The following is a 23,506-nucleotide window of genomic DNA, read 5'->3' on the forward strand; positions in this document are numbered from 1 at the left end:
CCCTCTGAGTTGGCAGCAACAAGGGCCGGGTTCAGTATCCAGGGGTTCCGTTTCAGTAACACAATGCATAACCGGCTCAAGCCCCCATCCAGTGACCTGGGACACTCACATACCACACCCCCCTGGGCGCCTCTAGGAGGCAATACTTCCCCTCTCGCAAGCACGGAGTCTGAGTGTAGCAAAATCTTTTTAATAAAGGAAGGAATCAATGCGGCATCCCATTGGAGAAACACCACAAACAGGGTTATAACACAAACCATAAACAAAAACCCACCTCCAAGTACGTTTGGCACTGTCCTTTTCCCCTTAGGGTTTTAAGTCCAATCACCCCAAAGTCCAACAACCCAAAAGTCTCTGGTCAATGCCACCCCAGAGTTCAAGAGTTTATCTGTAGAGGTCCCTCCCCCCATGCTGGGTAGAAAGGGGCACCTTACGTGGTCCGGGGCCAACTGCCCTGCCTCTCCGTGGGTTCTGCTTCCGCCTTCTCCACGAACTGCTCCTCCAGCCGTCTTCAGAAACTGCTCCGCTCCACCAGCTGCTCTGCTCCATGAGCTGCTCCAGTTCTCTCTGCAAACTGCTTGGCTCCGCTCGCTCTGTGGGCCGCTCCACCCGTCCCACAGCTACTCCGCTCTGCCAGCCGCTCTGCTGCCACCAGCTGTCCCGTGATCCGCTCCAGCCGTCCCCACAACTGCTCCACTCCGCCAGCTGCTCTGTTCCACAGTATAGCTTCAGGCTCCCCCACTAGTTAGCACAGTTCTCAGTGCTCTCAGCTCAGTAATTTCAGCTCTTTAGCGATTTCAACTCTTAGTGATCTCAGCTCTTAGTAAGGGAGCCCCAGTGCTAGTGCACCATTAGCCCAAAGTGAGTTCAGCTCAGTAACCTGTATTTAGATTCTTGAGGGAATAAAAAAATCAACTCTGACATTCCACAGTGGAGAGAGGAGGGGGTGGAACTGATGCTTCTGGCTCCACAAGGAGACTGCACCACCAGGCACAGATACCTGTCCCCAGCCTCTCTCAATTCACTGGGTTTTGGAACCCATGTCCCTTGTCTAGCAAGTACCACCCAACTGAGGGTGAGTCATTTGTCACCAAGCAGTCCCACAGCTCGGCAGTCTGGGATAGGGTAGGCGTGCCTATGCAAATACACTCTCTGAAATTCTTTCCACCACATGTCAGGGTAGAGCTTATCCTGACTCTGCTTACATCATGGTATTTGAATCTGAGTTCTCCCTTGTATTTGCTCGGCTTTCACCAGAGGTCATTTAAAAGTCAGCGGTGCTCAAGTGGGGATGAATTTTTCCTGTAGTCTTCAGTATTTCCCAGTCTTTTTAGTTAACGCTGTTTTTCCCAGTTGCACCTCAAAAACCCTACCCTTTTGGTGGCTGGAATAGCAGGCTTTACCTGAGAAATGCCAGTAATGCTCCATGAATTGGCTGGTAAAAGGTGCTCATTTAACTTGTGGATATCATCTGGTAGCATCAGTTAATTATTAAGCTGCTTTTAGTGTTTTTAAGGAAACAAATTTTGGAAAACAGTTGAAAGTGTACTATACTTTTAAGGATTGTAAGTTATTGAATGAAGGTGAAATTTCAAGTATCATATAGATTTATGTGGAAAAAATTGCGTGTGTGCATTGCATCTGTGAAAAATGAGTGTTTTATTGGCATTATCCATCCAGCTGTTTGATTACTTTCAGGAATGGGTGGGAGAGCACTGCTTGAAAGAGCCTGAGAGGTTATGCACGGACAAAGATCTTATATTGGATCCTGTTCTTTCAAACAAGCAAGCACAGAAACTACTGCAACTTATCTGTTACCCTCATGGTATTAAAGAATGCACAGAGGGTGACAACACTCAAAGGCAACACATCAAGCGCATACTTCAGGTAATAAAATGTAAAATTATTCCAGATTACTTCTGTAAGATATTAACTCTTGAAGTCTCATTCAACAGCACCATCAATTCAATGCAGATGTCTTTCAATTCCCAGTATTACCAATCCGAAAAGTTCAAAAGTAATTGCTCAGACTCCCTCCCCCCATCATGAAATTAAAAAAAAAAGCATTTGGGGCCTGTCTTTTGCCCACCCCCATGCCTCATGAGAGGCAATTAGTGTTGCCAATGCCAGCTCTCCCAGATCTGAGTGTGGTGATTTTGTCCCCTTGCTGCAGGGAGCTCTTGATAACTGACTTGTTGTTCAGTGCTTCCAACTTCTCTTCATAATTTTAATTAATTAGTGTTATGTCTGCCTTCAGCCCTGATATCTACCTGTAGAGCCACTCCCATCTCTGCTCCTCATGCAACTCCTGGGGTTTTTGATCCCTTCTCCCAGGTCTGGGCAGCGGCTGCAATGGGGTTCTCCTATGCTGCTTCCCAGGTCTGGGAGTGGGGCAGCTCCAGGGATTCTTCACCCCCTTCTCTCTTTTCCCCAGCCTTGGGGCCAGGCAACTTCAGGATCTCTTCAGACACACCCCTTTCCCTTTCTAGGTGTTGCAGGAAGGAGGAGGAGAGAGGAGACTTGACCCATTGTTCACAGGGGAAGGGGGGAACAGAACCACTCTGAGACACTGGGCTCTGTCTGCTCCTTTCTCCTCCTCCCTTTCTCTCAGTTCCTATGGGGAGGAGCTGGGGCTCTTCCTGCAGCAGCCCTAATTAGCTGTTCTTCCTCAGGAGTGAGGGAAGTGGGAATAGCGGCCAATCAGAAGGGATTTCCCTCCCAGACAGGACTGAAATTCATGCAAGGGCTGGAGCGTCTTATGTCATCATAAGTCAGGCTCCAGCCCCAACCAAAAGCAGAATAGCTGACAGTCGTCAGTTCCCTTTCTCCCTGTTTTTTGTAGTTGATAGACTTTTCCTCTCAAGTACTTTTATTGACCAGCAAAAGTTTCTATTCAAGCGTACTCTCCAAAATCAAATCCAGGTTTGTCCGTTTATGTATTTCATCCTCTGTTAGAAGCACAAAATATATTGGCTAGAGTTTCAAAACCTAATCCATGTCTAGTCTAGGAGTGTTTGGACCACTATAGTAATACGAGTACACAATACTGGCAGAGAGCTCCTGGTGTGGAGAGGTCTCTTTGAATCAGTTCAGTCTCCTTCCTCTTTTCTGCTGCTGCGTCACTAATGGCATTCATAAATTTGGATCATTTAGATCAGTGGTTTTCAAACTTTTTTCTGAAGACCCAGTTGAAGAAAATTAATGCCCGTGACCCAATGGGGCTGGGGATGAGGGGTTTGGGATGTTGGTAAGGCTCTGGGTTTGGGGGCGGGTCTGGGCTGGGGCAGCGGGTTGGGATGCAGGAGGAGGTCAGGGCTCTGGGCTAGGGATGCAGGCTCTGGGGTGGGGCAGGGGATTCGGGATGCGGGATTGGGATGCGGATTTACCTCTGGCAGCTCCCAGTCAGCAGCGCAGACGGGGTGCAGAGAGGCAGGCTGCGCCTGAAGCAGCTGGCAGCAGGTCCGGCTCCTAAATGGAGGCGCGCAAGTGGCTCCGTACGGCTCTCGCCCACAGGCATCACCACCACCCCCAGCTCCCATTGGCCAGTTACTGGCCAATGAGAGTGCAGAGCCAGTGCTCGGGGCTGGGGCAGCGTGCGGAGGCCTGGGGCCCCCCTGCCTAGAAGCCGGACCTGCTGCTGGCTGCTTTTGGGGTGCAGCACAGTGTTGGAACAAGTAGGCACTAGCCTGTCTCAGCTGGGCAGCACTGCCAATGGGACTTTTTACAGCCCAGTCAGCAGTGCTGACCGGAGCAACCCAGTGCCTTACATGCCATGACCTAGTACTGGGTCGCGACCGGAACTTTTAAAAATGCTGATTTAGATGATAAAGTATTACATAAGAACATAAGAGTGGCCCTAATGGGTCAGACCAAAGGTCCATCTAGCCCAGTATCCTGTCTTCTGACAGTGGCCAGTGCTGGTGCCCCAGAGTGAATGAACAGAACAGGTAATTATCAAGTGATCCATTCCCTGTCGCTCATTCCCAGCTTCTGGTAAACAGAGGCTAGGGACACCATTCCTGCCCATCCTGGCTAATAGCCATTGATGGACCTATCCTCCATGAATTTATCTAGTTCTTTTTTGAACCCTGTTATGGTCTTGGCCTTCACAATATCCTCTGGCAAGGAGTTCCACAGGTTGACTCTGCATTGTATGAAGAAATACTTTTTTATTCGTTTTAAACCTGCCTATTAATTTCATGTGGTGACCCCTAGTTCTTGTGTTATAAGAAGTAGTAAACAACACTTCCTTATCTACTTTCTCTACACTAGTCATGATTTTATAGACCTCAGTCATATCTCCCCTTAGTCGTCTCTTTTCCAAGCTGAAAAGTCCCAGTCTTATTAATCTCTCCTCATCTCTGAACTTTTTTCCAATTCCAATATATCTTTTTTGAGATGGCGCAACCACGTATGGAGACAGTATTCGAGATGTAGGCGTACCATGGATTTATATAGAAGCAACATATTTTCTGTCCTATTATCGATCCCCTTCTTAAATATTCCCAACATTCTGTTCTCTTTTCTGACTGCCTCTGCACATTGAGTGGATGTTTTCAGAGAACTATCCACAATGACTCCAAGATCTTTCTTGAATGGTAACCGCTATTTTAGACCCTATCATTAAATATGTATTGTTGGGATTATGCTTTCCAATGTGTATTACTTTGCATTTATCAACATTAAATTTCATCTGACATTTGTTGCCCATCAGTTTTGAGAGATTCTTTTGTAGCTCTTCGCAGTCTGCCTGGGTCTTAACTATCTTTAGTAATTTTGTATCATCTGCAAATTTTGTTATCTCACTATTTACCTCTTTTTCCAGCTTATTTATGAATATGTTGAATAGGACTGGTCCCATATCAGATCCCTGAGGGACACCACTGTTTACCTCTCTCCATTCTGAAAACTGACCATTTATACCTACCCTTTGTTTCCTATATTTTAACCAGTTACCAATCCACAAGAGCACCTTCGCTCTTATCCTGTGGCAGTTAACTTTGCATAAGAGCCTTTGATGAGGGACCTTATCAAAGGCTTTCTGAAAATCTAAGTACACTATATCCACTGGATCTCCTTGGTCCACATGCTTGTTGACCGCCTCAAAGAATTCTAGTAGATTGGTGAGGCATGATTTCCCTTTACTAAAACCATGTTGACTCTTCCTCAACAAATTATGTTCATGTATTATGTGTCTGACAATATTGTCTTTTATTATAGTTTCAATCAGTTTGCCTGATACTGAAGTCAGGCTTACAGGCCTGTAATTGCCGGGATCACCTCTGGAGCTCTTTTTAAACATTGGCGTCACATTGGCTATCCTCCAGTCATCTAGTACAGAAGCTGATTTTAATGATAGGTTACAGACTATAGTTAGTAGTTCTGCAATTTCACATTTGAGTTCCTTCAGAACTCTTGGGTGAATCCCATCTGGTCCTGGTGATTTATTGCTGTTTAATTTATTCGTTTGTTCCAAAACCACCTCTAATATACCTCAATCTGGGACAGTTCCTCAGATCTTTCACCTAAAAAGAATGGCTCAGGCTTGGGAATCTCCCTCATATTCTCAGCCATGAAAACAGATGTGAAGAATACATTTAGTTTCTCCGCAATGGCCTTATCATCCTTGAGTGCTCCTTTAGCACCTTGATCATCCAGTGGCCCCACGGGTTATTTAACAGGCTTCCCACTTCTGATGTACTGGAAAATAAATTGCTATTACTTTTTGAGTCTTTGGTTAACTCTTCCTCAAATTCTTTTTGGTCTTCCTAATTGTATTTTTACACTTCATTTGCCAGTGTTTATGCTCCTTCCTTTCTATTTTCCTCACTAGGATTTAATTTCCACTTTTTAAAGGATGCCTTTTTACCTCTCACTGCTTCTTTTACTTTGTTGTTTACATGGTGGCTCTTTTTTGGTTCTCTTACTGTGTTTTTTAATTTGGGGTATACCTTTAAGTTCAGTCTGTATTATAGTGTCTTTAAAAAGTTTCCACGCAGCTTGCAGAGATTTCACTTTTGGCGCTGTACTCTTTAATTTCTGTTTAACTAACCTCCTCATTTTTGTGTAGTTCCCCTTTCTGAAATTAAATGCTACAGTGTTGGCCCACTGTGGTGTTTTTCCTTCCATAGGGATATTAAATTTATTTATATTATGGTCACTATTACCAAGCGGTCCAGCTATATTCACCTCTTGGACCATATCCTTTGCTCCATTTAGGACTAAGTCAAGAATTGCCTCTCCTCTGGTGGGTTCCAGGACCAGTTGCTCAAGAAGCATATTACGCTGTAGATATCTGGTAGCTATCCGTTTCCTCCAATGGAATGATTGACCCTCTATGAACCCTGGTCTGGAAACATGTCAGTTCAGAGTATAGGCTAATAGAGTGCAGTCACATCATGCCTGCATACTCTAATTGTTCAGATCTGCATGTGGGAATTATTATTTACAGTAAACACTCATCAGGTATAACTTCCCTCGCTTTCCATATACGGCCAAACACCAAAATGTGTGCCTGGTCATCCCAGGCTGATCTATGTAAGGTCTTGGAAAAAATGTTGAAGGAGAAAGTAGTTAAGGACATTGAAGTCTATGGTAATTGGGACAAAATACAACATGGTTTTACAAAAGGTAGATCGTGCCAAACCAACCTGATCTCCTTCTTCTAGAAGGTAACAGATTTTTTAGACAATGAAAACACAGTGAAGCTAATTTACCTCGATTTCAGTAAGGCATTTGATATGGTTCCACATGGGGAATTATTAGCTAAATTGGAAAAGATGGGGATCAATATGAAAATTGAAAGGTGGATAAGGAACTGGTTAAAGGGGAGACTACAACGGGTTGTACTGAAAGGTGAACTGTCAGGCTTGAGGGAGGTTACTAGTGGAGTTCCTCACAGATCAGTGTTGGGACCAGTCTTATTTAATGTTTTTATTACTGACCTTGGCACAAAAAGTGGGAATGGGCTAATAAAGTTTGCGGATGACACACAGCTGGGAGGTATTGCTAACACAGAGAAGGACCGGGATATCATAGAGGAAGATTTGGACTACCTTGTAAACTGGAGTAACAGTAATAGAATGAAATTTAATAGTGAAAAGTGCAAGGTCATGCATTTAGGGATTAATAACAAGAATTTTGGTTATAAATTGGGAACACATCAGTTGGAAGTAACAGAGGAGGAGAAGGACCTCGGAATATTGGTTGATCACAGGATGACTATGAGCCGCCAGTGTGATATGGCCATTAAAACAGCTAATGCGGTTTTAGGATGCATCAGGCAAGGTATTTCCAGCAAAGATAAGGAGGTGTTAATACCATTATACAAGGCACTGGTGAGACCTCATCTGGAATACTGTGTGCAGTTCTGGTCTCCCATGTTTAAGAAGGATGAATTCAAACTGGAACAGGTACAGAGAAGGGCTACTAGGATTACCGAGGAATGGAAAACCTATTTTATGAAAGGAGACTCAAAGAGCTTGGCTTGTTTAGCCTAACCAAAAGAAGATTGATGGGGGATATGATTGCTCTTTATAAATATATTAGAGGGATCAATATTAGGGAGGGAGAGGTATTATTTAAGCTTAATACCAATGTGGATACAGGAACAAATGGATATAAATGGACACTAGGAAGTGAAGACTTGAAATTAGAGGAAGGTTTCTAACCATTAGAGGAGTGAAGTTCTGGAACAGCCTTCCAAGGGGAGTAGTGGGGGCAAAAGACATATCTGGCTTCAAGACTAAGCTCGATAAGTTTATGGAGGGGATGGTATGATGGGATAGCCTAATTTTGGCAATTAATTTGGCAACTGATCTTTGATTATCAGCAAGTAAGTATGCCCAGTGGTTAGATGGGGTGGGATTTGAGTTATTATAGAGAATTCTTTCCTGAGTGCTGACTGGTGAGTCTTGCCATGTGCTCAGAGTTTAACTGATCGCCATATCTGGGGGCGGGAAGGAATTTTCCTCCAGGGCAGATTGGCAGAGGCCCTGGAGGTTTTTTGCCTTCCTCTGCAGCGTGGGGCCCGGGTCACTTGCTGGAGGATTCTCTGCAGCTTGAGATCTTCAAACCACAGTTTGAGGGTTTCAGTAACTCAGACATAGGTTAGGGGTTTGTTACAGGAGTGGGTGGGTGTGATTCTTTGGCCTGCATTGTGCAGGAGGTCAGACTAGATGATCATAATGGTCCCTTCTGACCTTAAAGTCTATGAGTCAATGTGAAAAGGGTCCCAACCCTTCATGGAAAAGAGAAAGTGGTCTGATGTCTGCCGAGCACCTCCCACACCCAATACCACAGAGGGTTCTTTGGAGGAGTCAGGGATCTACTTGTGGAAAAGACAGGGGCACTACTCTAATCACTCACACCCCATCCTAGCAGTCACCAGGGAATCCAGTGAAAAGTGAATCGATTCTGGGTCTGTATTAACTGTTATGTAAAAACAATCTCTGTGCTGTCTTTGAGGTGGGTTCAGGGCTGCAGTGGGTGGAGCCATTGCTGGCAGAACAGCTCTGTTGCAGAATACCTGAACCAGTGCAGAGTCACAGGGTTTTGCGCACACAGCCCCAAACTCTAGCCAATCCCCAAATATCTTTATTATTTATTATTTGTGTTACCATAGTGCCTAGGAGCCCTAGTCATCCACCAGGATCCCATTGTGCTAGAAGCTGTACAAACACAGAACAAAAAGACCATCCCTGCCCCAAGGAGCTTATAGTCTATGTATAAGAAAAGACGATGGCTGGATACGGACAAATGAGGGAATACAAGGAAACAAGAAACAATATTAGCATGGTAGACAGTGGACAGGGACCAAACCCCCTATCCATTCATCAGATGGTAAATCCCATCCTAATAATGGAATTACCTCGAGGTTCTGTTTCCCCTATTGATGTGGGGAAAATAAATGAAAAACACTTATGGGAATTACTGCACCGGTGTAAAGCCCCAGTGTGTCAATGGGAAAATAATCTCCTCTCAATTACCAATCTACAGTAGTTGAGGGGTGACTTTATTTTTGGCATTGATTTGATTTGGAAATGGTTTATTTACCCACTCAGGTTCTTGTTTTTTACTCTAATATAAAATTTGATAGTGGAAAATAACCACTTACAGAGCACCTTAGAAAACATAACTGATAGCATGATTTTAGCCATGTGATTGCCACTTCCAGGATAGATATAGTGGATTACTTTCACAACATCACATTTGTGGTATTAATTTCATATGCAATACCTAAGAAAATCAGGAACTCCCATTGCATCCAAATGACTATATGTAAATAGTAGGAGGTACTAAAGTCAAGAACACATTAACTACAGGACTATGTTTAGAAGAATACAGAATTGTGTTTACTTTGCTACAACAGTGATTTCATGCTTAGTGGGTTGTTTTACTATCTACTTCCTCTCTGGACATGTCTTCACTAGAAAATTGTATCATGTTTGAATACCATTGTGAAGAATTGAGTTAGCTAACATGATGCTGGCCAGTGTTGACAAGGTCAAATCATATTCATCCTTACATCAGATAATTATGATCAAACCCTGTTGGGATTATAGTTTAATCATATTTAGGTGACATAATGTTGAACTTGATTTGGTCTGCACTGATGACAAACCATCATGTAAGTGAATTCAATTTTTGATAGTTTTGTCTGAACACAGTGCAATTTGTAATGAACAGCCCTTGCTGCGTCAGAAATTTTGAACTGGTTAAAAATATTGATGAGCTGATTTTGGGGGTAGGGCGAATGCAAAGGGATAACGATTGAGCTGATAGGTCCTTGAATTGCTTTGAAAAACTTACAGCTTCCAAAGTTTTAAAGAACAGTGTGATAATCTACTGTAGTGACATGATTTTAATTGTTCCAACTGAGAGTTAAAAAAATTTTCTGCAATAAACTTGACACACATTTTTCATTTTAATAATTTTACTCAGAACTTAGATCAGTGGACTCTCAGGCAATCTTGGTTGGAGCTCCAGCTAATGATCAAACAGTGCATGAAGGAGCCTGTAAGTATTTGGTTCTTTTAATATACTTATAGAATATTTAATTTAATAAAGTATGTAAAATTTGAACCTAGCCCATGAGCAAACATACCATGAATATGCTAGTTTACTTATGTTTCACTGTAGGGTTCTGGGTCTGTGGCTGAAATGAACAGCTTGTTGGATAATATTGCAAAGGCGACAATAGAGGTGTTTCAGCAATCCGCTGATCTAAACAATAACTCTTCTAACTCTGGTATAGGCCTCTTCAGTCCAAACTCTGTTGGAAATGCTGATACAAGTAATACAAGACAGAATGGTAAAAAGACATTTCTAAGGTATTTTTGTGTAGCACCATTTTAATTATTTTAACTGACATAATGGTTAATAATGCATAGAATGAAATGAAAAATTTTGAAACTTATAAAGGTTTTTTGCACTTGAAATGGGAATGTTCAGGAAATGTTACCTGAAGGTTACTGGTTTTTTACTTTTGTTCAACAGTAAACATTGGTATTATCCCTGAATTTTTTGAATGTAGCATTTGTGGCTGCTCAGCAAATGCTAGCTATTTCAGAAAAACTGTCATCTGTCTCATTGCATTGGTTACAGTGACTGACAATGGTGTGAAGAGTAGATTGAAATGAAATAAGTTTGTGATTCTGCTTTTAGCTCTTCTGAACGTCGAGGCGTATGGTTGGTGGCTCCCTTAATTGCGAAGCTGCCTACCTCAGTTCAGGGTAGGGTCCTGAAAGCAGCTGGAGAAGAGCTGGAAAAAGGTCAGCATTTGGGATCGTCCTCAAAGAAGGAGAGAGATAGACAAAAGCAAAAAAGGTACAACCTTTGAAAATGTTTGTATGCGATTTCAGAAGGCATGTTGAAAGCAGAGGTGTGCCGAGGAGGTTGTCTTTTTGCTGTTTCAGATCTCATCAGTCACCTTTTGGTGTTGCAAATCCCCAAATCAGAAGTGGTTCAGATCCCAGTTCCATTTTATCTAAAACAATGAGTTTCAAGGGGGCGTGGAGGGAGTGGAAAGATTTCTGGATGGGTGTACTGGACTCTGTTGTTTAAATATTATGCAAATGTCAGTAATAAAGGGATGTGAAATGGATACATACTTAATACCCCCCAAATCATAACCGCCCTCTCTTGCCTCCCTCCAGCACAGGGTATTTTCATTACCATTAAGATATCAGTCTTAATTACTGTGAAAATGTTGCATCTTGGCAGTGTCATACCTAAATTTACACACATGGGTGGCTCTCAGAAACTTGCCAATTTTGTCTGAGAAAAATTGATACTCTTGTGCCAGGACCTGCACTACCCCTTGTATATCATTAGAGTTACTATAGAAATTACCCTGAATACTGCTATTAATTACATCCTTTAACTTTAAATACTTACTAACCTCTCCTTTTGTGTAGTTGTTCCAAGAAGCAGTTGTTTAAGGTGCCAAAGTCTCTAAAACTTGTGATATTGTTATGCAGGCAGTTGAAGTCACCCATTACTGCAACATCATTCTATTTCGTTACCTTTTTGATTTCCCTCAGCATTGTGTGCTTATCATACTTTTCCTGATCAAGAGGTCAGTAGTGTGACCTTACCAAAACATTTGTATTTTTATCGCTTAGCATTTTTATCCATATGGACCCTACTGTATGGTTCTCATTAGATTCAATGGAATAATTTTGATATAGTGCTATTCCCCCACCTCTGCAACCTAACCTATCCTTCCTGTATAATTTATAGTATATTTTATTTTGTAATTGCAACATATTTCAGAAATGCCTATTATTTCAAGGTCATATTCATTGCCAGGCATACTGGTTGGTATGAGACGTGTAGGTTTGGTTTCATTTTATTTGCCATGTCCATATATTATTTAATTCCTTTGTCTTGACACACTTACTTTCTTTTTTGAAACTTAACTCTCTGATCTCAAGCTGGTTCCTTCTCCAATTCAGCTGTAATTTCTGCCCTATTCTTTATTGGATACAAAGATACCTTTGGGTTATTGACATCCTTAGCATATTTTTTTGATGAACTTCAGTACTCCTTAGTACCTATTTGTTTTTACTGAGTTCCTAGTTTAAATAATCTTCCAACAGTTGCCAATTTGCTGTTTCAGTAGCAAGATTCCACTTTGGTTAAGATGGAACCAGTCAAATCTGTCTAAGTACTTTCTTCCCTTAAAAGTTTCCTAGTGCACAGAAAACGTAAACGCCTCCTTTGATATGATCTTCTCATCCACATAATAAGACTTGGAAGTTTCTTCTGCCTAGATAGCCCTGTGCACGGAACCAGAGGCACTCAAGACAAAGCTATCATAGTTTTATCATATCTACTCTTTCTGTGTGCCTTTGAGTATGTCTGCACCAAAGGTGGAAGGTGTAATTTCCAGCTTGGATAGACATACCCACACTAGTGCGCTAAGGACAGAAGTATATCCATGGCAGTGGGAGGGGCTAGCCACCCAAGTGTTACCTTTTGTTTTCAGATGGGATCATACTTGAGTGGCTCAACGCTCCTGCCACTTATGCCAGTGTGGATTTGCTTCCATTTTTAGCACACAAGCTCAATCAGAGCAATTGTGGATATGCCTTTCCAAGGTGAAAATTACACCTGCAGTGCTTTAGTGAAGGCATACTGTCTGAGACATATCTGCTTATGTAACCCACGCACCGTCTGGGTGTGGTGTTCTATCCCCTCTTGTGGCACTGAGACCACTTTGAGAGAGAGAGAGAGAGAGAGATTCATGAGTCTGCTCTACAGCCTTAGTTAACAGCCAGTTGGGTTTTAGCTCATGCGCTAGAGGATCATGCAGTGAGGTCCCTGGTTTGATCCCGCCCGCCTACGATCAGGGTCTGTCGGCATTATACTTACTTGATAAAAAGACAAGCTTTTATTGGTGCTTGCATGGAAGAGCCTGTACCACTATGGGAGCGTGTTAAATTCTATTTTGCCTTAGTTATACATCATCATCATTGTCAGATAAGCTCCTGATTGGAGAATTTTTATTATTATTTGCGGTGGTGATTGTGATGTAAGAGTTGGAGGCTGCAGTTTGATTTTTCAGATCAGATTGAATGGCAATGGTAGCAATTATAACAATCCATGTTTGACTTGTCTGCTGAGCAAATGTGTTACGCAAGTTATTGAGAGAATAAATAGGGGTTGCTACAGTGCCATCCTTAGGGCCACTACTCTGGCCAAAATCACACTTTGACTTATGCTTTCAACAGAAAAGATTTTCTGCATTGCTTTTTTTTATAGCTTTGGAGTTTTTCTGACCCTTCTAGCTACTTATCCTCTGAATTATAAGAGCAAAAATGCCAAATACAGCTGTTGAACAGTTGTACATAGATGTTGAAATGAATATGTGCATTTAAGTACACCACTATATAATGGTGTACAGAACTTTCAGTGAGTGTTACACAGCTAAAGCTATGTCAACATTATGAGGTATGAATGTGATTCCTCTGCTTGTTATACATATACTCTCACTAGGTGTCATTGAGCTAGCACGAGTATAAATAGCAAAGCTGCCTGAAACTGGTGGCTATGTACTATGTACTCCATACTATATACTAGGATTGCCGACCCTCCAGGGTGGAGTGATAGCTCAGTGGTTTGAGCATTGGCTTGCTAAACCAAGGGTTGTGAGTTCAATCCTTGAGGGGGCCATTTAGGGATCTGGGGCAAAAATCTGTCTAGGGATTGGTCCCACTCTGAGCAGGGAGTTGGACTAGATGACCTTCTGAGGTCCCTTTCAACCCTGCTATTCTATGGTTGTCCTGGAGTCTCCAGGAATTTAATATTTATCTTTAATTAAAGATTGTCATCTGCTGAAATCTCCAGGAACATGTCCAACCAAAGTTGGGAACCCTAATGTATACCCAAGCAGGAGAATCACATCCCTTGATTATAGTGCAGACGTAGTTTAAAACACTGGTAAAATAATCGCATGTATTGAATTTATATGAATGAAAAGGTCTCTGCTGAAGTTTGTTTTTACTTTTTTTTTCTCCTTTCCAAATTTATGTTACTATCTGTTGGAATATATCTTAATATATAGCTCATTGGTCTGAGTCTTGACGTTCTTACTCTGACACAGTACCTGTATCCTTTTAGTGGTAGTTTTATTGCAGCTGTGTCTTCACTCAGGGAAAATGTTATATTTTTCATTGATGTTAACTAACTTTGTTAAAATCCCTGAACAATTTACCAGGACCCACTAGCATGGATTAAAACTACAACTGCCTTGTCTTCACTAGGATATTAACACTGGGTAGTTAGCTTTAGTTAAAATATACCTGTTAAAATCCTAGTGAGGACGAGACCAGTGTAATTTTAATCCATTTTAGCGGAATGAGATAAACTTTCAGGAGGAGTCTGGAGTTTATCTTGCCCAGCTAACATGGATTAAAACTACATCTGCTGTGTGTTCATGAGAATTTTAACACGGATTAGTTAATATGGATTAAAAATGGCTCATGTTTTCCAGAGTAAGGCTTGAGTGTCTCCTGCAAGGTGCTGTGCCTCTTCATCTCCTATTGACTGAACCAGGAGTTGAGGGGTTCAGCACCAAATATAGGTTCCAAGTAAAGACTTCAGGATTTGTCCCTTTATGCTTGGATTGGCCCACTTTATACACTGTTTGCTTTACACTTTAATTTCTGGCTTGTGAGGCTGTAATTTATTAAAACAGAAACCAAGATAGATCTGAGCAGCATTTTCGTTTAGGGGGAAATTATAGGGAAGGAAGGGAATGGAGACAGGAAGTATCAAAATAATTTTACTAATTGAATCTTATGTGTTTTTTTGCCTCTTTTAAAGCATGTCTCTTTTGAGTCAGCAACCTTTCCTTTCTTTGGTACTTACTTGCCTTAAGGGACAGGATGAGCAACGGGAAGGGCTTCTAACATCACTGCAAAATCAAGTTAATCAGGTAAAACAAACACATAATACTGAGCACCCTCCATTTGATATTTATGCCATCAGTTTTATGTGTATCGGATCATGCAAACCTGGGAAAGTTCTAAAGGTTCAACACACTGATTTTCAGAAATGAATCATCAAATGAGGGAAGAATCAAAGATGAAGAGAACTTTAGTTTATCCGCTCATAAGAATGAGTAAATGTTCCTTTAATAGCAATTTAAAAATATTTTTTCCCTTTGCACTGATCAATAACTTTCTTAAAGTGTTCCTAAAAATAATAGAACAAAAATGTAAGTAATCCAGGGTCTGATTTCAGACCTTTTCTGAGAAGCAATGGTAGATTGTTTTCATGACAGGGAAATCCCTCCCAGTCCTTCATGTCTCCTGAGATTATAATATCATAAAAACTTAGATTTTTCTGGAAAAAAGATCTTTTTCTTTGAGTAAATGCATAACTAGAAATAGATAAATTATTACCAAAAAAATTAGTATCCCCAAATTATCCCATTCCCCAAAGCAAAGCAACCCTGCAACCTTTTTGCAGGTAACTTACACACACGCACATACACCCTCCCTGCCTCTTCTACACCAGTTCCTCTGCTCGCACCAGATTCCCACTCTAGCCCTCAATATTGTAAGCTCCAGTGTGTGGACAGTGTCTGGTACAATGGAGCCCTCAAACTTGTTTTCAGTCTCTAGATGCTACCACAATGCAAATTAATAATAGCAGCCTTCCCCCATATTCAGATCCAGACCCTGGCTTTGCTCCCCATCCTCATTTGATCCATTCCTTGATGCTGCTTTTCTCCATTTCTGCTACTGTTCCCTGGCCCTCTTCTTTTTTTAAAAAAACTATTTTTATAGGTTCTCATCTAAATCCATCTAAGCTCTGACTTACACCCTCTTCCGTGCAATCCTGTCTTTGTTGATCTGTGGTGCCCATTAGGACAGAATGGAGGAGCAGCAGCAGCTGCTGTCTGAGTTCCATGTGTCTAGCCCATGGTGCTATGAAGATTGGGGGAAATTATTCTTTTAACAGAGTGGATGACAAAACTGCTGATTTTCTCTTTGAAGGAATAGTAAGATATAGCCTCACAGTCAAAGCTAACAAATAAGTATCACATTTATTCCAGCTCTTTGTAGATATAAACATTAAATGGGGGGAAAATTATCAAGCCCAAGTTCAATAAAGGCATGAAGATTAAAAGTGAGAAAATTCTTCCATAGTTCTTTGTAAATAAGAAGACCATATCAAAAAGTGATGGGTAGAAATATTTAATAGTTAAATGGGGAAAACCTACTTTTATTCAAATGGCTGTTATTCTTAGATCCTAAGTAACTGGAGGGAAGAACGATACCAGGATGATGTTAAAGCTAGGCAGATGATGCATGAAGCCTTACAACTACGTCTTAATTTGGTAAGAAAGATGCATGAATATATTTCCCTTCATATTTATAGTATCGAAATTTGAAAATAGCCATTGACAGAAATTAGTTTGCAGTTGATGGTAAGGTGCAAGAGAGATGCAGAGTAACAAAGTCTGACTGCCTGTCTATTGGGTTTTGTACTGCTGCCCATCACCATGGTATCTTAGCACCTTCTGCATAAAATCAAATAGCAATAGCAAAGTCCCTAGCAGATTCAACTTCCCCCCCCTTTCTCTTGTCTTTTCTTCCCTCTTTTCCTTGTTTCCCTTCCCTGCAATATCATTGGAGAATGTCACAAATGTACTACCTTTTTTTGAAAGCTGAAAGCCACAGTCCTTACCTATTTGGTCACTATATTTTTATATAAAACAGACTTTTTTTGGAAACATGCACCTGTCACAAGCTCAGAAAATCTCAACCATAATTAGAAGATTCAGCCAATGTGGCAGCTGCATGTCTAAATTTCAAAGTCATCTTTGACAGTTTTGCCTAGACCACCAACTGCTATGTAAAAGTTAATGAGAGGTTGCCTAAGAGCATTGTCTTTAATTTAATGTAACTCCCAATAAATGCTGAGCACAGCAGACTAGCCAGTGCTTGGAAGCAGCATGTAAATACCAAATGAGGAAGCCCCAAAATAAAACAGAACAACTGGGTATAATCAGGCAGCAGGTTTTAGCCAAGAAAGAAGGTGCAATGCTGTGCACCGCTACAACCTACAGGTCCATTCTTTCTCCTGTTTAAGTCAATGTCACAAGTAAAGTGGACGTCAGTGGGTGCATGATTGGGATTTAGGACTGTTACTCTGCAAATAATAAGAACATTCCTTGTACAGAAAAGCCAATGTGGAAACAGTGATCTTTAAAGCTTTAGACTTTACTGAGGAAGACTGAATTGTGTCTATAGTGAGAGAAGCAACAAATAAAGATTTAATTAAGTATCTTCCTCCTATGTGGCTTCAGACCAGAAGTTAGCAATGATCCTCCCTCCACTCTAATCTTGATGAGGAGATTGATTGACAGGGCATTGGCCATGGAGTCCCAGCTCTTCAGCAACTGGGGTGTGAGGGACATGTGCTTCCCATGGAAAAGGCATCAGACTAGTTTCAGCCATTCCAATCTAACTATGAGCCAGTGCCATTAATCAAACGTGTACTCAGTAATATGCTTCAGATCTTTCAACAGCAGCAACATTAACTATTTTTAGTCTAATTTTGGACAAAGAAAAGTGATACCCTTTAAGGATATGATTCAACACCATTTGAAATCAGTGAGAATCTTTCCATTGACCTCAGTGGGTAGATCGAGCATTAAATTTATTAAGACTGATATGGCCGATCTTTTATTTTTCAGCGCTTTTGTGCAGTGTTGTTATGTTGAGGTAGAGAGAATCAAGTCTTTTGTGCCAAAGAATTTATCAAGTTAATGTATAAATTATTCAGTAGAGAAAAAAGCCATCATATATAGCGTAACTAATAAATATTCAAAGATATAAATGTATGTATTTGAGTTCTCTTCTGTTGTTTTGCCTGTAGGTGGGTGGAATGTTTGACACTGTGCAGAGAAGCACACAGTGGACTACAGACTGGGCACTTCTGCTGCTTCAGATAATTACTTCAGGAACTGTCGATATGCAAACCAACAAGTATGTTACTTTTATTATAATTCAATAATTCATTAATATCTATAATGCTTTGAATGAAAATCCAGATAGTCATATTGAGGTGTGTGTTGTAGTTACAGCCCTGATTTGGGGCAGCACTCCTAAGAAGGATAGCACTTAAGCAAGAATTGAAAATAAAGTACCTCCTTAAATACTGTTCTGAATAGGGATATATTTAAGCATGTGCTTAAGTGCTTTCCTGAATCAGGTCCTATTTTTTTTCTAATGACCATTTATGCTGGCAATTTATGTGATGTTACAATCTACAGTGGCTCCCGATTTGCAAATATTTGTGTGCACGTATTTGAACATGCACCTGCATGTGTAAAGGGGTTGTACAAGCTCCCTGGAGTTCATGTGTATGCACAATATGCTTGAAAAATCTGGTCCCATATGCCTAAATAAGTGTCCGTAGTCTTTGCCATAGTCTATTTCCGAGATGTATTGACAATCATGTTACTATAAACATAATAGAATTTTAAATGTTGAGTTAACAAGATGTGACAGTATTGCTCTTCAAGATACAACATAATACTTGTCTCTTTACCTCTTAGTGAGTTATTCACAACTGTGCTTGATATGCTGGGTGTTCTCATCAATGGAACTTTAGCCTCTGACCTATCAAATGCATCCCAAGGGGGGTCTGAAGAGAACAAAAGGGCATACATGAATTTAGTGAAAAAGTTGAAAGTAAGTTTTGGACCTCTGATTTTTAACTGCACTCCTGTTAAAACACATTTTAGGTCCATCTTTTAATCTTATCGGTTTTATTGTCAGGGCTGTTGAAAGGAAAAGAGATTTCAGCAACAAGTGCCCTAGCAATACCTGAAGAAGTATCATCATACTTTTAGCCATGTTTGAGACTTTTAAATCAGCATTTCACGTAAATCCTGTTTATATTTTCAGTGTTCTGTTCAAATAAAAAGGAAGTGCACAAGGCAATTTATGGGTGCAACAAAGACCAAGCTAAAACACTTAATTATATTTAGTAAAAGTACAAGGAAGTGATTCATCTGGGAACTTGCTGTCTTTGAATTGTGAAAGCATTGTAACTTTTTAACTTCTCTTTTTTGTTAGAAAGAACTAGGAGACAAGTGTTCAGAAAGTATTGACAAAGTTCGCCAGTTGCTACCTTTGCCAAAACAGACATGTGACATTATCACCTGTGAGCCAATGGGATCTTTGATTGACACCAAAGGAAACAAAATTGCAGGATTTGACTCCATAGATAAGAAACAGGCAAGAGTAAATGTTTACCTTAACATCTTAGTTTTATTATGATTTTCTCATGCATATGAAAGTCAAATAAACAGTTTGATATAGTTTTTTAGTGTCTGACTCTATCTGAAACTTATGGAAGTACTGTACTTCTGTTTCAGTGTACCTTCCTTAAAAAACAGAAACAGCTGGTCTTTCTATGCATAGTCACTCTAAAAATGGTCATAATGTTACCAAGTTGAGAGGAGAAATGGATGTTCTTGGTAGATTGAGAATTCTCAACCTCATGGAAAAATACTTTTTAGAATGGTTTTAACCATAGTACACAAATGCAGGTAATTCACATTGTTTTGTTAAGGTATCATTTTAAGAATGCTGTTGTACTTTATATTTCAAAACAGGGTCTTCAGGTATCAACAAAACAGAAAGTGTCCTCTTGGGATTTATTTGAGGGTCATAAAAATCCTGCCCCACTCTCCTGGGCTTGGTTTGGTACAGTTCGTGTTGATAGGAAAGTGATAAAGTATGAGGAGCAGCAGCATCTTCTCCTATACCACACGCATCCCAAGCCCAAGCCACGGAGCTACTACCTCGAGCCCTTATCACTTCCTCCAGAGGAGGAGGAAGAAGAGCCTACTACACCTGTTTCTCAGGAACCAGAAAGGAAATCAGCAGAGCTGTCAGATCAGGGAAAGCCTACCACAGACGAAGAGAAGAAAACAAAAGGCAGGAAAAGAAAGATAAAATCAACCTCAAGAGCAGATGTAAGTGACTAGATCTACAGCATTAAACAAGTAACTAGGTAAAAACTTTTTGCTGCAACATGTGATTGTCTTCACTACCTACAGAAGTTGCTCAGCAACTTGCAAGGTCAAGTGCTAAGAAGAGACTAAATGGTAAAAAATTAAGCAATAAGACAAAATGTTACCAGACAAACCTGCCTAAAGGATTGATGTATAGGAATGCACTGTAAATTAACAGTACATGAAAATTATTATGAAATCTACTGAAACATACTAGAGTACTACCTCAGAGTTATGGGCACCTCAGGAATGGAGGTTGTTCATAACTCTGAAATGTTCATAACCCCGAATAAGACTTATGGACTTCCACCATAGGGTGGGTTGGGGCTGCAGCCGCAGGGTAGAGGAGGTCAGGGCTCTGGGCTGGGTGTGGGAGATGTCAGGGTTTCTGACACTCAGGATAGCAGGGCTCTGGTCAGGAGGCTCAGGGCTTCTGGAATGTGGGAGTACCAGGGCTCAGGGCTTTAGACCTGGGTGGAACGCTGGGGCATGGGGCTTCAGCCCTGCAGCTCCATTCCAGGTTTTAGCCTCATAGGGGATAGCCTCCGTTCCTGGCTTCCACCCCAAGGTGGGGGTGGGGGAGCAGTTGCCAAGGCTCAGGGCTCCTCATGGCTCTGCTCTCAGTTTCAGCTAAAACTGGCACTCCCCCCATAGCTAGCTAGATCCCTGAGCCCCCAGCATCCCCCCCAGGGCTGAAGCCAAGAACAGAGCCTCAGGGCTGGAGCCCTGGGCCCCAGCACTCCCAAGGGTCTGGAGCCCTGGGCCCCAGCACTCCCAAGGGTCAGAAGCCATTTGGAGCCTGACCTCCCCCACCCTGCAGCTGCAGCTCCTCTCCCCTTCCCCCCTGTCCCCCGTAGCTGAAGCCCTGAACCCCTGAGGCAGTACAGTATTTTTTGGGGGAGAGGGAGGTTGTTGTCTTGTTTTGTCTCTGCTGCGGCCTGGTTGATTACTTCTGGGTACACGTGGTGTCCGGTTGACCGGTATGTATGTAACTCTGACGGTTGTATCTTTGAGGTTCTACTGTAGATTGGATCTGAATTATTCAGGCATACCCACACATGGTTGTTATTTTTTCCCTTGCTTCATTAGAAAAGCACCTGAGTTATATTTTGGATACGTTTCTAAACTTCCCAGTATCAGTGTGTGTTTGGAACTTGGGCTTTGGTTGAGGCCTAGTTCATATCAAAGGGACATGGACAACTTGAAATAAATCACTAGAATCTAATAAATGGATGCCATTTTAACTTTTGTTGCAATTTGTTACCAAATTTTCCTGTTTTATGTTGTGTTTTGTGTATGTGGTTGGAGGGTGTTGCTGTCTAGACTCACGTAAACACTAAGGCTCAATGCACATGCACAATATAGAAAACCTCTAATGTGGCAAACTTAACCCTTCTACAGTAGCACCTCAGAGTTACGTACACCTGAGGAATAGAGGTTATTCATAACTCTGAACAAAACAGTATGTTCTTTCAAAAGTTTAGAACTGAACATTAATTTAATACAGCTTTGAAACATTACCATGCAGAAGAAAAATGCTGCTTTTAACCATCTTAATTTAAATTAAATAAGCACAGAAACTGTTTCCTTACCTTGTCAGATCTTTTTTTAAACTTTCCCTTTTTCTAAATAGTTTTCATTTTACACAGTACAGTACTATATACTGTCTGATGGCATACTTCTGGTTCCAAATGAGGTGTGTGGTTGACTGGTCAGTTCGTAACTCTGGTGTTCATGACTGAGGTCTTACTGTATATGATCTTTTTACACCCGAGGCCAAAACTTGTACTTCGTGATTGAATGGCAAACCCACAATTTCTGAAACCTTTTCTTTATATAATAACAGTGTTTTAATACTATAGTCCAGATGTGGTGGTATTATGTAAGCTTTAAGACTAGCTTGTGAATGTGTTATATGCAGATATAATAGTGGTAACTTGAATGTAGGTTGGGTTTTTTTTGCCTTTTGTGATGTTTCACTTTAGATTTCCCATGTTATCTGTTGATACACTATCAATTGTATTGATGTGCTATAGCCAACTACAGCATGCAGAAGATACTTGCTTATAAGATGAAACAGGATGGAGCATTTAAGAGAAGCTGTCGTTTTTAATTACCTGTGAATAGTTTGTGACTCAATCTATTTTTTACAGCATAGTAAACTACAATGGGAACAGTCTCCAATCCTTAAATAATTTAGTAGGAAAACTGGCATTATTTATGAGTTAATAGAGTATGAATGTCAGTAACATTCCTTTTTATGGTTTGTTCAAGGAATACCCACAGAACAACTTATACAGAGTGCCTCCCAACTATTCACCAATTTCCTCTCAAATGATGCATCATCCCCAGTCTGCCTTGTGGGGTTATAACGTTATGGGACAACCACAACAGCCTAGCTTCTTTGTTCAGAACCAGCCCCTTCCAGCAGGTATGTGTAGGCTTTGCAAGTACATGGAGATATGTTATTTGTTGTATAATAAGAATGTTACTTCTTGAAATAACAGCAATATCTTATTTTTACTTTAGTTTGTTCCCCAAAACATGATGTGACTGCTGAGGCCTTGAGTTTTAATCCTTTAGTTCACTTAATACAAGGGCTTTGCTTTCTTAACAAAAAAACTTTGAGGATCATTTTCATTAACGTATCACATTTTTGTTTTGTCACTGGGCACAAATAGGTCACTGAGATGTGTTAGATGAATTTTGGCAGAATGCTGATAAATAGTTTAGCCTGGAAAATATAAGAAAATATAATTTTAAAAAATGTAATGGTATTTGCCTCGTTACTTTGATTCATGATGTGTATTTTGAAACTAGTCCAATCCTTATTTTTGGTTTGTTATAAATTGATCTATGTCCGTTACAAGTGGCACATAAATGCCATGGTATAACATGTACCTTTAGCATTTGCTTGCCATGTGTGTTTGTGTAAATTATTTTGTTTTTCATTTTAAGTCCGTGTCCAATGAAAATATTTTGCATACTCTAAGGGGAAATACAGCAAATCTCTAGATGTTATAAAAAATAGCTACCACATCATGAAGGAAAATTATACAGCATAAAAATTGTATAAGTTTGGTTACAAATATATAAACCTAAAATATTTTTTCTGATGATTCAAATATGAGTAGGTTTTATTTATTCTAGGTAAAAAAAAGTCCAAAAAATGTTAGATGATGATGGTAAAAATTAGGGAGACGAAGTTAGAGAGCTGCAAATGAAGTCAGTTTTCCTTCATAATAAACACACATTAATTTATGTCAGACAGCACACAGAGAATAAGAGAGATGTCAGGGTGGAATAGACTTATTATTTTGCAGATTGTCACAAAATTACTCACGTTCTGTTTATGAACTGTCATGGATAATTTTTATTTTTCAGGATAAAATATGTGTTGTACGGTACATCGCTTTATCATCTTCAGTACCAGGAGTTAGCTTTCATAGACCACTTTCAGTC

At 40.6% G+C, this 23,506-nt stretch overlaps 1 protein-coding gene across 2 annotated transcripts in view; it reads left to right on the top strand.

Moving 5' to 3' along the window:
* Window positions 1-23,506, top strand: part of MED12L (mediator complex subunit 12L) — a 276,235-nt gene that overhangs the window by 207,088 nt on the left and 45,641 nt on the right. Inside the window, exons 23-33 of one of the 2 annotated variants that reach the window (XM_050965784.1) lie at window positions 1,699-1,887; window positions 9,943-10,017; window positions 10,141-10,331; window positions 10,666-10,827; window positions 14,830-14,941; window positions 16,262-16,351; window positions 17,896-18,005; window positions 18,578-18,713; window positions 19,101-19,262; window positions 19,643-20,005; window positions 22,319-22,475. In XM_050965784.1, the coding sequence (XP_050821741.1) occupies window positions 1,699-1,887; window positions 9,943-10,017; window positions 10,141-10,331; window positions 10,666-10,827; window positions 14,830-14,941; window positions 16,262-16,351; window positions 17,896-18,005; window positions 18,578-18,713; window positions 19,101-19,262; window positions 19,643-20,005; window positions 22,319-22,475 (1,747 nt within the window). The remainder of the gene's footprint in view (window positions 1-1,698; window positions 1,888-9,942; window positions 10,018-10,140; window positions 10,332-10,665; window positions 10,828-14,829; window positions 14,942-16,261; window positions 16,352-17,895; window positions 18,006-18,577; window positions 18,714-19,100; window positions 19,263-19,642; window positions 20,006-22,318; window positions 22,476-23,506) is intronic. The other variant, XM_050965783.1, reaches the window with a different exon arrangement.

The sequence above is a fragment of the Gopherus flavomarginatus genome, chromosome 8, assembly GCF_025201925.1.
Source record: "Gopherus flavomarginatus isolate rGopFla2 chromosome 8, rGopFla2.mat.asm, whole genome shotgun sequence".
In the NCBI taxonomy this organism is placed as follows: Eukaryota; Metazoa; Chordata; order Testudines; family Testudinidae; genus Gopherus; species Gopherus flavomarginatus.